Source organism: Rattus norvegicus, chromosome 7 (assembly GCF_021556685.1).
Source record: "Rattus norvegicus strain SHRSP/BbbUtx chromosome 7, alternate assembly SHRSP_T2T, whole genome shotgun sequence".
Taxonomy (NCBI): domain Eukaryota; kingdom Metazoa; phylum Chordata; class Mammalia; order Rodentia; family Muridae; genus Rattus; species Rattus norvegicus.
In genome coordinates, this window is record NC_141540.1 from 118,243,460 (window position 1) to 118,259,258 (window position 15,799).

At 44.9% G+C, this 15,799-nt stretch overlaps 1 protein-coding gene and 1 long non-coding RNA gene across 4 annotated transcripts in view; both read left to right on the top strand.

Moving 5' to 3' along the window:
- Nucleotides 1-678: 678 nt before the first annotated feature.
- Nucleotides 679-2,933, top strand: C7h8orf33 (similar to human chromosome 8 open reading frame 33). Of its 2 annotated transcripts, none has more exon segments than NM_001398982.1 (5): nt 679-941; nt 1,022-1,312; nt 1,455-1,539; nt 1,854-2,000; nt 2,460-2,933. In NM_001398982.1, coding segments are annotated over 5 exon segments (669 nt in total). In that variant the 5' UTR covers nt 679-935; the 3' UTR covers nt 2,600-2,933.
- A 5,076-nt stretch (nt 2,934-8,009) lies between these two features.
- LOC148004862 (uncharacterized) overlaps nt 8,010-15,799 on the top strand; it is a 33,562-nt gene continuing 25,772 nt past the window's right edge. The window contains exon 1 of one of the 2 annotated variants that reach the window (XR_015625730.1): nt 8,010-8,108. This is a non-coding gene — a long non-coding RNA (uncharacterized LOC148004862). The remainder of the gene's footprint in view (nt 8,109-15,799) is intronic. The other variant, XR_015625729.1, reaches the window with a different exon arrangement.

Sequence of the window (15,799 nt, forward strand, 5' to 3'; positions counted from 1 at the left end):
AAACTATTTTTCTAAGTTGCCTTGGCCAGAGTGTTTTATGGCCATATCGTAAAGTAAAAATGCATTTAATCTAACTGTAAAAGTTCCCATCATCTTTTTCAGTTTCAACATTGTTTAAAAAGTCCCAAGGTAATCTCTTAACTATAGACCCCGGTAAAGTCAAAAGTAAAATTATATACTTCCGACGTACAAGGGCACAGTATGTACGCTGGCATTCCAAAACTGTGGAATAGAGGCATAGCGAAGAGATACAAAATACCAAACCCTGAAGCTCCGTGTCTGGTATCTGCAGTCCCACGGTTAGACCGCTATGATAGCTATTGCTATTCTTGGTTGTCAACTTGAAAACAAACGTCTGGAATTATCCTAAAACCCACGGGACTGGGTACACCTGTAAGAGAGTTTTTCTTGAGGTGGGAAGATGCACCTTAAATCTGGGCCACGTCTTCGGGTGGCAGCCTATATAAAGGTCGTGGAAGAAGGACGTTCTTGCTCTTTGCATGCTTACTCCTACTCTCGCTGGCAAGTTCACTCCTTCATTGCTATTAGAGCCTAGTTCTTCAGGATTGTGATGCATACTGGAAACCAGCTGAACCATCTGGCTTTATGTGTGCCCCGCCCCGAACCGCCCTGCATGTCCACCTTGCCCCACCTCTGGGCGTTCCCCTCCACCCCGCGGGTTCCATTCTCCCCAGGGATCGTCTTGTTTTTTGGCGGCGCACTCTGCTGGGTTTTCCGAGGCCTTAAGTTAAGTTCCTGTGCACTCTGTCAACCCAAATTACAAGCACAACCTGGAGCGCTCCGTCCCGCGGTGAGCATTGGCTCTGGGTCCGCTGTACTTTCTGCGGAACCTTGTGTCGTAGACCTGTTTCCAGGGGAGTGAGTTCGCTATGGGATTTTTAGGACTTACTAGCTTCCGGTGACCTCTCCAGCTAATGGCGGTAAGCTGTGCGAGGTGTGTTTGTGGCGAGGCCCTAGGTGGGGAGACCCTGTGAATTTCGTCCTGTCCCACGTTTTTCAGGAGCCAGGGCATCCTGCTCGGGAGGCACCAGCAGCCTCAAGCCGGAGAACTAATCGCGCTCCGCGCAGACCTCAGCTCTCTCGCCCAGCTTCCGGTGCCTCGGATCCTCCTCTTCGTAATTCAGTGCAACCTACATGTGACTCCGCCAACAGGACACATCCCGTAGGCAACACAGTATCGATGAAGCAAAAGAAAAAGAAAACCCCGAACAGGGTCTCTGGGACAAATGGAAAGGAAAAGCCCTCCGAGAATCCTACTCCAGATGAAGCTCCCCCTAGTGCTGAGGCCCAGGCAAGGATGGGACTCCCTGTGAGCTTTCTGGATGCTAACCCGCCTACCTGTGTGGGCTAGGTGTGCGGAATTAAGGCGCTGAAGGTATGGGAGTGGAGTCTGCGGGATCCTATTGCCTGCCATGTCCTCCTTTCTACCACAGGCGGAGCAGCTGGCGCGGGAGCTGGCCTGGTGTGTGGAACAGCTGGAGCTGGGTCTCAGGACGCAGAGACCCACCCCGAAACAGAGTGAGGGACCCTACTTTATAGTTAAGGAAATGTAAACCATGACAGTGCTGTGGCCTGGTGGTGTTGCCAAGGGCTGGGATTGTTGCTTTTTGTTTGTTTACGTTGTTTTGGTTGTTTTTTTGTTTTTTTTTTTTTGTTTGTTTGTTTTCCCCCCGCGAGACGGTCTCATTGTACAGATCCGCTTGCCTTTGCCTCCTGGGATTAAAGGCATGTGTCACCTCAGTCGAATGGGACTTGTTGCCTTTGTAGTAGGATGATATGGAGTGTGTTTGAAGTTACTAGCGCTTTAATTTTTTTTTTTTTTAAATCTGCAGAAGAGCAGGCTGTTGGGGCAATCCGAACGTTGCGGAGTGAAAAAACCCCCTTGCCCCGGAAGAGACAGCTGATGCGCTCCTTGTTTGGGGACTACAGGGCTCAGATGGATGCAGAGTGGCGGGAGGCCCTACGGGCTTTAAAGGCTGGTGAGGAACTAGAAAGTGATTGGTTCAGTACATTAACTTCAAGGGAGTGGCTCAGCTCAGCTGGGTTAGTGTGGGAAGAGATGGGCTTGGGGGGGGGGGGGGAATTGTAAGCATGGAGAAAAATATATACCTATTTGGGGACAGAGGTCCCGGAAGGAGGAGGGCCGAGGTCCTCACCTCAGTCTGTTTTGGAGATGGGAAAAACCACTCATCTGTCTTGGCCTGGGCTCACTTCACTGGCTATAAAGCTAGATCCCAGTTGGACTTTAGCTCCTGAAACAATAAATAACTTTGGCATAAATCCTGGATACGTTATTTAGATTTAAACGTTTTTGGTAAGTTACTGCATCTCTGTGAGTCTCATCAGAGAAGGCATTATTTACTTTTAGTACTGAGAAGTTAGGAGAGTTGTAACTGCACAGATCACGTTAGCTGACTCTCCACTCCCCCTTCCTACAGCCACCCGCTCGGCCCAGGTACAGCTGGTTGGCGAGGCCGCCAGAAAGAAGAGTGGAAGGGTCTGCAGGCCTCGTCCTGCAGGAAGAGCCGGAACCATGTCCGACTTGACCAACGAAGAGTTCCGGTTCAATTTCTTTTAGAGGCTCCTACATGCTGGACTAGTCATCCCCTCCGGGGTGGTGAGGGGGATTTGTCTTGAGTGCAGGGCCTTTCCAGGAATCCTCTCAGCAGAAGTGGGATTGGTTTGTCCCTCAGGACATGAAGCTGCTGGCCGGTGTGAAGCTGCCACGTGAGAACTTTTGAAAGAAATGTTCTTCCTGACAGAAGAGAGATGTGGAGTAGCTGCTGGTGATAAGGAACTGTGGAGAAGCTCTCGACACACTGGGCTCACTTTGGAAAGGGCGCCCTGGCCAGTTTTCAGTGCTTTACATATTGTTATATTGCCTTAATAAATCTTTTTTTAAAGAAATAGGATGGTGGGTGGAAGAGAGCTGTCTGTGTTATTGGAAGCAAAGTGAGACAGGGGCTGGGACTGCTTGGTCCAGCTCTGATGCCAGGGCCTCATCTGTTGTTGCTGTTGCTGTTGCTGTTTTTCTGAGCAGGTCATCATCTTCAAGGAGCCAGTGTGGCCACCATCCAGCTGTGTTTTGTTTTTAGGAGCCAAGGAGCTACTTGTCCTAACCTGAACTGAGTCTTAGCAGACCGCATTTAAAACAAAACAAAGCAAAACCCTTTGTTTGTGTGTGTGAATGGTGTGTAAGTGGGCGGGTATGAGCGTGCTGGGCACACATGTATAAAAGTGTCTTTTATTCCCCTGATGTAATTGTCTTCAGAGGCTCACTGCCTTCTTCTGCTAGCCTAGGCCTAGTCCTGGAAGCTTCTAGCCTGGGTACCATCTTATCTAGGCCTGGAATGTTTTCAGTTTCTGAGACTTACTGCTGAATAAGATCACCCTTTCTAGCTCTTTTCTTAGCTCTGGCTGGCTGGTTCAACTCAACTGTTCTGACTCCAACTCCTCTCCATGCTGAGTGATTCAATCTGGCTTCTCTCTCTCAGCCTCTTACTCTATGCTCTGCTTGGCCTCAATACTAACTCTGGCAATCCGTTCTAATCCTCTGGTTCCTCATTCTCTGGCTCATTCTGTCTTCACCTGTGTCTAGCTTGTTCTCTTTCTGCAACCTGTCTCTGGTAAAACTGCCTCTCCCTCTCTCTGCCCCTCCCATGAGTATTTCGTGGGCTGTTCAAACTCAACATAATGCCTACTTAGGTCCAGGGTCTCCCTTTGCTTTTTAGTCAGTGGTATTTACTGCCCTGTCTAGCTGCTTAGGCCAGAATCCTATGTTACTGTTTATTGCTGGTTTTTCCAACACTCTTCAGTACTTAGTGTTTAGGGTAGGTTGAAGGTTGCATGAAGGTTGGGGTTTAGAGTTTGGGTTATGGTTGTAGGACTATATGGGTTAGGGTAAGATTAGCTAAGGGTTAGGGGTTCTGGCCTGATTCTGAGGTTAGGGTTAGGATTTATTTAAAATCTCCCTGTCAAGATAATCTTAATATTGTGTAGTAGTTAAAAATATTTTTGTTTTGCTTATATGAGTATTTTGCCTACAGTTTATATGTCTATCATGTGTTGCCTGAGTTTGGAGAAGCCAGGAGAGTGTGAATTCCCCCGGAAGTGTAGTTACAGATGGCTGTGAGCTGCCACGTGGGTGCTGGGAGCCGAATCTGGTCCTGTACAAAAGCAGCTGAGTCGCCTCTGCAGTGACTAAACTTCAGTGCTGAACTTCTGGGTGCACCTTGCTTTGACGCCTATCCTTTCAAAGGGACTGAGGAAAAGGACAGTTTGACCCAATCCATCCAAGATCCTTCAGATCCCAGGGAACTATGGGGTGTCTTTTGAGACAAAGTTTCTCTGTGTAGCCCTGGCTGTCCTGGAACTTGCTCTGTAGACCAGGCTGCCCTCAAATTCAGAGATCTCTTGCCTCTGTCTCCTGAGTACTAGGATTAAAGGCATGCACCACCACTGCCCCCAGCTTGGAGGAAACTTTTAAACAGGCATGCTTAGGTCTGGATCACGGTGGGCACAACCCAACTCCAGTGTTCGCTTTTTTTTTTTTAAAGATAGATCGATCTATCTATCTATCTATCTATCTATCTATCTATCTATCTATCGATCGTACATCAGGGTTTGCCTGCATGTTTGTCTGTGTGATGTTGGATCCCCTGGAACTGGAGTTATAGACAGCTGTGAGCTGCCACTTGATAACTGTCCTGAAAATGGGTTACCATGGATCTAAGGGTATTGAAATCTGTGGTGAGAGAATCGCACCATTGGCAACGCTGTTCCAGTCAATGCGGTCAATCCAAGTGTTTTAGAGAGCTGTACATTTCCACCAGCCATATAACATTTTACAACCAACCCTTGCTTTCTGCTTCAAGACAGGTGCTTTTACAACTATTTGTTGCCAATTCTCCTTGGGTTTATTCTAAATCGGTGTCCTCTTAGCTTTTCTGAACATTACTGTCTTAAGTTGCAAAATGCACCCATTCATAGAGGATGACACCTAAGTCATTTCATACCTTAGGATGATACCTAAGTCATTCCAAGTGCAAGATTCAATTCAACTAAATAAAAAGTATTTTATCATCTCTGCCTCTCAACTCATCCAGAAGCAAGGAAACCACTTGCCCACTTGTTAGTTTATGGTTAATGTCGTTCCAAGTATTCTCAGGTTTCCCAGCAACTATTTACAAAAAAACAAAACAAAACAAAAAAAAACAAACTAAGAGTATTAAATACTTTTGTTTCCTCTGTATAATTTCTTTAACAGCTATGAATTTATTCACTATAGGTTATACATTTAAAGTGCATATGGTATATATAGTATAGAGCTTTTATTCTGAAGAAATAAATGAGCTATCCAGAAAACTTTTAGACACAGAATCATTTCCCTCTTCTGTGAGAACCTCCCGCCTCAAAAAAAAAAAAAAAAGTTGGAATTTCTTTCTTAAATTTTGGGACTATGCTTACCAGTGTTGTAAAAGATGTGATGAATAAAATAGGAATAAATCATTACTAAGGAATCTCAGGAAAGAAAAACAAGCAAAGAGCCAGGTGTGGCAGTGCAGCCTTTAATCCCAGCACTCAGGAGGCGGAGGCAGGTGGATCTCTGTGAGTTTGAGGCCAGCCTGGTCTACAAAGTGAGTGCCAGGATTGGTGGGTTACACAGAGAAACTCTATCTGGAAAAACCAAAAGAGCAAAGATCTTCCTGTGACTATGGGAAAAGAAATAGTAGGGGAAAAGAGACAGACCGTATTGAAATTTTTGTTTTGTTTTTCAAGCTAGGGTTTCTCTATCTCTGGCTGTCCTGGACCTTGCTGTTGTAAGGATCCAAGAATTGCCAAAGAATTACACCCTAGACTCAAATAATATGCAAAAGCAAAGGATTTATTCTGCAGCAATCTATCATATAGGGCTCTACAATTCATCAAAATAGTTCAGGAAAGGAGGAAAGGGGTTCGCAGGCCCCCTTTATGGAGGTCTAGAGGATTTTTTTTTAGAATAGTTAGATAATTTAAAACTTCATTGTGGGTGCCAGGAAAGTTACATGGGTCGGTTTCTGACCAACTTGTGCCCAGGTGGTCGGCAGATTGTATTCCTGTGTCATGAACATATTCACAGGATGAGATACCCAAACCCTTTAAGGCTTCCCAGCGCAGATGTCCCATTCTGAGATAAGATATTTCCCATTCTTGTGGTTATCCCCAGGCTGGAGCTGGTGCCTTATGGCCTAGTTCAGGGGTTTATGTTATCCTTTCACTCTATTGACCAGGCTGGCCTTGAACTCACAAAGATCCATCTGCCTCTGCCTCCTGGAGGCTGGGATTAAATGTGTGCACCTCTGCTGCTCAGCTACGTACCGAGGTGTTTGTTTTTACGTTCTAGGCACTTTGTGGAGGACAGCTGAAAGGAGCTGTTTACCTAGAAAACTTTGAGGAAAGCAAGAGGTGACTTGGTTTTACAGCTGACAAGAGGAGGGGCAAGAGGGTGCAGTCAGGTGACAGCCACCCAGAACAGCTTGTTTGCCCGCTGAGAGTGTTAGTACCAGGAACTGGGGCTGGGCAACAGAAGGGATCTGCAAGACTGAGGGTGCTGAGGGTGGGGATGGTGTGGCAGAAAGGACTCCGACAGCAGCTCAGTTTTATTGTAATTTTTCTTGTCATCCACAAGACTGGCTCCAGGCGAAAAGTCCCTAAAGCGACCTTAGCTACACTCACGCACAGTGTATGGCTTAGACCTGGAGACACAGGTGCAGTTAACCCTATGGTTGGCATTGAGATTTTGTAGTGACAGAAAGCTCAGATGAGGGAAATAATTTACAGAAAATATTTACAGTTCAACATCATAAAGTGGAAATAAAGATAACAAAAATGAATACCACTCCCTAATGTGTATTAATAGTGTTTATTAAACATTAAAAAGAGAAAGCTGAACCCAAGGTGTAAATGAAGTTGGATTATTTAAATTTGCCATCTGAATAATGTGTATTTGGTACCCCATTATGCAGGTCAACTGTCTATAACTCTCTTTCCAGGGGAATCTGACGCCCCCTTCTGGCCTCTGGGCACCAGGCACACACGTGGTGCACAGGCACACATGCAGGCAAGGAATCCATACACATAAAAAAAAAAAAAAAGCAACCCTTATATCAATTGTGGCTAACATCGAGGTAAGAATGAACCCACAAGTTGCTACTTCATCTTCCCAGCTTTGTAAAGTGACCTGAGGCTAAAAAGGCAGAGTAAAGCAAAACCAAACAAAGTCAAAACAAGCTAAAGGAAAAGGTCTTAGGTGGAAGAACAATCGAGCATGTTATTTGGGCCTTGGAAAGTGAGAAGATGCGTGGAAGAAAAAGAAAGGCAGGATTTGTAACCAGAGCTGTGAGATAGAACACAGGACACCCAAGTCTGAATTCAGATGGACAATGAATCTCTTCAGCATATCCCAAATACTGCACTAGACATCTACCAAATAAATCATTCATTATTCACCTGAAATTCTAGTTTAAGTGGGTGTTACTATTTTCACTTACCAAACCATGCAACCAGGAAAGACTAATTTTTGTAAGACATCTTTTATTGCTATAAGGGTGACACAGAGTTCAGAAGAACCCAACCTTGCTAGCTGCAAAGACATCATCATCATGTCAAACAAGGGCTTGGATGCAAGACCTTCGAGGGCAATTTTGCCTTCCTTCTCTGTGAGGCTGGCACAGAGGGTGCTGGGCAAACTTCCTTGCCTGCCCAGTCTCTGTGAGTCAGGTTTGTCCTTGGTTGAGACCTTGCTGTTATGGTTTAGCTTAGGAATTGTATGAGCCCAGTCACCTGGTTGGTGAGGGAGTGGAGGCAGAGAGGTTGAAAGACTGCTTGAATACTTGGCAGCTGCATTGTGCTTTGCTGTACCCTGTAGATTGCTGTCTGTGAGCAGTGAGGGCAGGTGAAAGACAAGGCTAGAGCCTGTGACTGGAGAGCAGAAAAAGGTGGGCAGGCACAGAGCTTTTGAGAGGCGGGAGAGATAGGAGAGAGAGAGGAGAAGGAGGATGGAGGAAGAGAAGGACGACCCAGATCCGTGTGGCTTTACATAGCCACAGGTAACTATGAATATCATATAAGATTATTACAGAACAATTTGTCCAATCTACGTGGGCAGTTTGTATAATTATCAATTGGCTCTGAGTTTTCTTTGGGCATTTTGGGGGTTGAGAATTTACTGACTGTAAATCTGACTGGTAAATTACAAGCCTCTAGAGTTTTGATTTTGCCAGGTTACAGGGATTTGTGACTGCTAACCGCAAGATGGGCGGTTGCTGCATGGGGCTGGCGTGGCAGCAACCCACTGTGGTTTCTTAGCGAGTTGGGTGGAGAACTTTCAGAGCAAAGGGTCAGAGAGTCTGCTGAGATGAGAACACCCAGCCTGTGCCATGTGGCCTGCCTGGTGCCCGGCATAGTGTGGGATGGTGCATCCTTTTCTATCATTTCCTGCAACAATATCCACTTACAAAATTTACTACTGCTTTGATGCCAAGTGGCTGCACACTGTCCTTACCAGGCTGCATGTAACCTCTGCTCCCTCCAAGTCAGACAGACGGCTCTTGTTGAACTTCCCCACTCTCCACAGCTGTGCTCCTTTACTGTAGCCTAGGTACGGTGTTAACCAAATTTCTAGTAACGATTAACCAAATTCCATACATTTCCCCTGCAGGATATGCGGTAATACCCAGGCTGTCTCTAAATGCTAACCAAAACTATTATTCAAGAAGTTAAGACTGTCGTTAGGACTAAGCTGATGTGAGCAGAGAACACACTTTCTTGTACTTGGATTTCTTTCTTTTTTCCTTCCTTTCTTTCTGGATGGGTGGCAGTGCCACGGGGAAACTGTTCGCGGTGTTAGGAAGATTGAGAACCACTGCTCTACAGAATACCTCGTTCCTTGATAAAAGCGACTTGAAGGAGCATAACTAAAAGGTTAGATCTGGTTAGATCTAAAGATCGGAGCCTCAGGGCAGTGACCCCTTCGTCAATCATTAAGCTTTTCTGCTACTCGTCTTTGGTCATTTCACACTGCAATCTGTAGACTTAGATTTTTTAGAACCTATTTAATAAGGGTCCTCAAACACTTCCACCTGTCTTCTAGCCCACCACCCAAAGGTAGGGGAGAAAAGATAGTAAACAGGATGTGGACCTGTTTAGAAGTAGGTATTTGGGATGATTCCTATCTTCGTTTGTCAGGATACCAGCAGTCCATTTCAGTAGTGTCATGATACCAAACATGAATCAACAGCGGCTGCACAATCCAGCAGAAACTGCCAGGCCTCCACCAAATAGGCAACAGTCAGCGGAAGTGACTAGAGCCAAACAGGACTCCAGACCAATGAAGCATTGCGAAGCAAGCTATGCAAGAGCCCTGTCACTGTTTGTTGAGTCCTATTTATATTTTCTCCAAACATTACATGCTTTCCTGTGGGGGTCTTGCTGAGGAGACCACAGGAGTCTGTATCACATGACAGAACCAGAAACTCCCACTTCATAAATCCTTGAAGTTGTACAGTTCTTAAGTACATAGCAAAGGTTAAGAGAAAGACACACCTTGTATTGTTGTTGTTGTTGTTTTTTTCAATTTGCTATTGCTCTTAGATTTAAGGTCAACTAGGGAGCATCTAAAGAGGACTTGTGGGCCCACAGATGAGCCAGGTGTGAGGGAAGGGATACTCACTTAGCAATGAGGTGAGAGCTGCAACACTGCTGAGCAGGCCTGTTCTCCAGAAGGGTCCCTGCCCTGAAAGTGTAAGACAGAGCATAACAACTGTGAAGCCGTCAGGTGCCATCATTAGTCATTAGTTAAAACAGAAAGAGCTTTGACATACTTAGAACTCACTGTGTTAGCCCAGTGAGTTTCTAGTGATAGGAGGTTTTTACCGTCAAATGTAATACCAGTTTATGTTGTAGTCATCTGAATAAAAGTCAGTTTGTGGGGTTGGGGATTTAGCTCAGTGATAGAGTGCTTGCCTAGGAAGCGCAAGGCCCTGGGTTCGGTCCCCAGCTCCAAAAAAAAAAAAGAAAAGAAAAGAAAAAAAAGTCAGTCTGTATCCCTCCCACCCCCTTACTCCACAAATTACCTTAAACGCAACTAAATCCGTTTTATGGAGCCAAGAGGCATTAAGCTGCTAAAACACATGTTTTAAAAATTGAATGTGGAATAGCTGCCCTCTGTTTCTCAAGGGAAAAGAGTGCACTCTTAAACCTTACTTATTCATAATAACCCAAACTTTCCGAAGGCTTCAACAATTTGTAATTGTTCCAAACCCAAAATGGGGGGGGGGAGAGAAAGGAAAGGGTAAGGAGCTAGAAAGAGTGGGAGGGTGATGGAAGGTGCGAAGGGGAAAGGGAGGGAGAGAGGGACAGGTTGGACCAACAGGGAGCCAGCCAGTTTTTTTTTTTTTTAAGAATTTATTTATGTATTCATGTACACTGTAGCTGTCTTCAGACACACCAGAAGAGGGCATCAGATTCCATTACAGATGGTTGTGAGCCACCATGTGGTTGCTGGGAATTGAACTCAGGACCTCTGGAAGAGCAGTCAGTGCTCTTAGCCGCTGAGCCATCTCTCCAGCCCCAGTTTTTAGAAGTACATCAGAAGGAGACTTGGAGCTTACATCTGATTTACCAGCCAGGAATAATGAGCTCTGATTGGCTGGTGATGATGTCTCCAACTAGTCAGCCTTTTGCAGGGAAGTAAATTTATCCGGCAGGAAGGACAGGAGGTAGAAGAAGCCGGCAAGAAGAAAAGGAAAGAGATCCGGACAAAGGACAGGCAGGTTATTTGTAATTTGGGCAACTGAGACAAATGAAATGAAAACAGACACCTATTTATGTAACTGCTTATGGGTTACATTTTACCACTGATAACTGTCTTCAGAAGGACCTCCAGGGAGTCCAGAAGTTAAATAGTATCCCCAGGTTACATAGATACTTAGAAAAAACAGCCCAGCGGAGGTTGCTAAGCTCAAACACAGGATCCTTGGCACTATAGATTCTCTAGAAATAACAATTTGGAGTTATTCTGGGGAACAGAGAGCTAACACTGATTGCAGAAAAGACCACCAGCAGCCACATCAGCTACAGTTTAATGGGAGGTGCAGAAAGGGTGAAGGGCTTCCTGACCTTCACTACAAAGACCTTGAAACATATCCCAGGGAACATCTCTGTGCACATTAGTAAGAGGGACGATATCGGTATAAAGGAAGCATGAGTCTTTAGTACTCAGAGCGCCCTGATGCTTAAGTTGGAACCACCCCTTTCTCAGGCTTAGTCAACAACGCAGTCATTTACGAGTTGTTCCAACTAAAAACTGGGAAGGCATTTTTGTCTTAACTCTCCCCACACAACACCTGGGTAAGACCTGCAGGTGCCAGTTCTAAAACACGTCGCCCAGGTTGCTTCTGCAATACACCTAGCCACTGTTGTCTCCTCTGAGCCACTGTAATGGTGTTTCAGTTCATTTCTCCAGTTTCTACTTCTCTTTCCTGCCTTTGTATTTTCCTTGGCAAATCAATTCTTTGGACCATGTCATCTGCTTAAAAATTCCACTAAGGGTAAAATTTGAATTTTTTTTTTTATCATGGTCTACCTGGGTTTGCTTTGAGTGCCACTGCTCTGGGCACACTGCCCCCTCCACACACAAAGGCCTCCTTGCGTCCCTGGAGCAGAGCTTCTCTCTCCAGCTTAGAAGACTTTAGTTATGGGGCTTCTTGGCTTCATGTTACCACACTGCGGGTTCTTCCTTCTGTCCCATGTCACCCACACAGGACTTTTCTTACAAGCCGATCGGAAAGCCCCCTTGTCATTTTTGTTTATAATACCATTTTATTGGTTTCCTGTTGTGATAAAATTAAAAATAATGCTGTCTTTTATCCTGCACTAGGTCTGGCACCGTAGTGCCCCATGACATCTGTTTGATATTTTCATCTCAGTCAGCCCAGCGTCTCACCCGCTGTGCTCCATCCCATATCACACTGCCAATGGCTTCTCTCTGAGCCTGGCAACAATCTCCTACCCATCCAGTTCCCGAGGCAGGTTGCCACCATGCCAGACATACACATCCCAATTCCCTGGCAGCCCAGTGTCTCCAGCCACCACACACTCTCTTGAATTCAATTAAATCGCCACATGAAAGAACACACAACACAATAACCTCTGATCCAATTGATAAGATATAGTTGCCCACCTAGGTAACATACAGTTTGCTCATCTACATACACAAAATCCTGTACACATCTATCCCTTAAGAATATTCATAACAACCTGTAAATGTGCAGAGAGGAATCTTAACGTCTGCCTCCATGTTCTCTCTGCTGCCCTCCTCCTCCTCCTCCTCCTCCTCCTCTTCTCTAAAACTTTTCTCTCGTCCATCCTTCCTTCTCGTCCAATGACAGGCCTCGTTCTGTCTTGTACCTGCCTTCACCTGCATAATGACATCATCCTACAGCTTCCTACCAACTTCTCAACGGGAAAATGTATATGGTTTTATCTGCCTGCGTGGGTCTTCTTTTACATGTCAAGTTCCATTAAGGCAAACCCCAGTATTTCTCATACCACTATGATCCTAGATCCTGGGAAACTAATGTGTAACTGGTCCTTACAATGAATGAATGAATGAGTGCCAGAGCTCTAGAAGTCCCTGTGTGCCATGTCACCTCTGCTACAACACCTATGGACAGGGCTCCATAGGGCATCCTGTTAGCACATCACTCTTTTGGAAGTTATGATCTCTAGTAAACTATCGTCCTTTAGGAAGTATTGTAGAATCCTAACATGAGTTCTGAAAAAGGGAGGAAAATCCTGTTTAGATTGAGACCTGAGGGATGATAACAATGAATGGTTATTACCCATTGGTCATATAAGTTTTAAGTTTTTGACTTGCCAACATTGTGTCTCTGAGAGATTAGCATATTCTCAGCAAAATGAATCACTCCATAGGAATTTTAAAGTCACAACTGAATCGATGGTCAAGATACTCCTGCTTTAATTTTGTCCATTTATTTCAATGTTCCAATTTCGAAAACTTTTTAGCTGGCCCATTACAGTTTCTTTTGAAAATGAAAATTGTCATGATGCCCCCTGGTGGAATAAAAAAGAATTGCCTTTCTTTCTTCCCCTTCCATTCGTTTTATCTAGAAAGAACAAACTCATGCTTGTGATTGATATATGAAAGGATCAACTTTAATGTAAATGACATATCATGCAGATCATTCTTGCTGTTGGGGGGACTGTAAGAAATACACACCTCAGAATATCTGCTTGTAAGCAAGATACATTTGTAGCGAGCAGGCGCTGCCGACCAAGGGCAAGTGTGTCAAGGACTGTGGTTTGAGAGTCATTAGAATGAATACTGGAGCCATGGAGTTTATCTTACCTTGCAAAGCAGACTAACAAGGTTCTAGATATCTACGTGGTCAGATAACAATGATTGTGGTTGCAAGACCCAGCTTTAGCTTCAACAGTCACAATTGGGACTGAGGAGCAGAACTCAGTGGTGGTTACTAAGCAGGGATCCATTTGCTAGGACCTTTTCATATATCCACCATTAGAGACCATAAAATCACGATTTGTCTGTCAAAATGGCTCTCAGTACCGGTCTTTTATACCAGGCCATGACTCCGGCATTTCTTTGTAGAGCACCATTATCTTCACGTGGGGATAAAGTGAGGCCCTTTTGAGGCAATCTGACCTAAACACCAAAAGGATCCTGCTAAGAAAGAAGAGTATTGGACTAGCCAAGCTCAGAAAGACGTCAGCATTGTGCTCAAATGCTTCCTCCCTGCATGTATGCTCAACATTGTGAAAAGTTTAGTGTGAGTGCCTGCGGCTCGCACTGTGTCTGGAGAGCTCTGAGAAGTACAACCCTGGTCATTTTTATTGGTCCCAATTTAAAGTGAGCCCACAATTAGGTGTGTCTGACTTCTGTTGTGGTCCAAGAGTTGCCCCCAGTCCACACAAACACTGATCTCAGTCAGACAGGGATGGTTGACTGAACCCATGGCTTATATTTTCCAAAACCTACTTTAATTAGGGTTTTTAAATGCCTCCCTTCTAGCCCACCACTCACCAGAGGTAGTGGAAAGGAAAGGTTAATAGGGCAAAGGAGGATGTGGACCTGTTTAAAAATAATTCTTTGGAGCGAATTCAATCTGGATTGTCAGAATATTCACAGTTCGGTTTACTAGAATCATCACCATCATCATCATCACCCTCATCACCACCACCACCAGCAGCAGCAGCAGCTTGATCCACTCACAAACAGCATTCACAAATCAGCAATGGCAGTTCAATCCAGAAGAAACTGCAAGGCTCTGCCCAGTTGCTAAGTCTGAGGTAATCACATTAGGGTCTCGACTACAAACTTGAGTTTGGGCCTACTCATGGCCAACCCAAGGATGGTTTGGTGAAGTAGTCCTGAACCTTCTTTGGGACAGGGTTTTATAGGAAAACGGGAGCAAGTGAGGGGGTGTCCAGCCTGGCAGGCATCTAGTAGAATGACTGCTGTAAGCTGACAGGTGGGTGCTCTGAAGCAAGACCGAGAACAATCACAAACGGTTGAAAGTACATCTGAAACAACGAGACTAATCTTTGATTGACTGTTACTAGGAAGTAACTAGGGAGTAACTCTGGGGTGCAGGCCAAGGATAAGCCATGGGGTTCTCCTAGTACTTGGGTGCAGCTTGGGTTCAGATGCAAAGTCAAGTTCTGAGGCTTTTTTTTTTTTTCTTTCAAGATGGAGGGCAGTCCCAAGATGGAGTAGGTTTGGCCTCTCATCTTGAAAGTTAAAGGAAAAGTTAAGAAAGATATCCAAGGGGGTATTTGAAAAGCACAAACATATTATTGAAGTATACAAGGCCACACAGACATGTAGAAATGTTAGCATGCCCGCTGTTTCTGAATGAAAGCATGAAAGCAGGAAATGAGAACTAAAACTGGTTTTCTTTCTTCCTTCCTTCCTTCCTTCCTTCCTTCCTTCCTTCCTTCCTTCCTTCCTTCCTTCCTTCCTTTCTTTCTCTCTTTCTTTCTTTCTCTCTTTCTTTCTTTCTTTCTTTCTTTCTTCTTTCTTTTTCTTTCTTCCTCTCCTTCCTCTCCTTCTTCTCCTTCCGCTCCTTCTTCTCCCTCCTCTTCCTCCTCCTGCTCTTCTTCTTCCTCCTCCTCCTGCTCCTTCTCTTCCTCCTCCTCCTCTTCTTTTGCTTGTTTTTTCTTTCCTGAGGCAGGGTTTCTCTGTGTCCTGGAGCTCTCACTGTAGACCAAGCTAGCCTTGAGCTAACAGAGATCCACCTGCTTCTGCCTCCAGAGTGCTGTAATTAAAAGGAGTGCATCACTCCCAGAAACTTTCTGAATTCGATGAAACCATTAGTTGTGAATCCAACAAGCTCAACCCAGGAAATAGAACAACAGTCTCAGAGATTTATGCTTAGAATCATCATCTAACTGTGAAAGCTAAAGACCAAGAGAATCCTGGAGGATCAAAAGAAGCTGTTCATGTTTAAATCCCCTCAGTTGGTGTCTCCCATGGTGGGGGAATGCAGTGGCCTGTGATGTTTAAAGGGAAAAAATGCTGAAATAAGAAAAGAAAACAACACCGACTCAGATATCTATGCCCACCAAAACTGTCCTTTCAAGTGAGGAAGAAACTGAGACATATTTCGATGGATAAAATAAGAACTGGCAGTAGGCTGCTTCACTAACAATACTGAAAGAATTCTCTTGGCAAAACGAAAGGCTGGCAGACAGTGAGTTG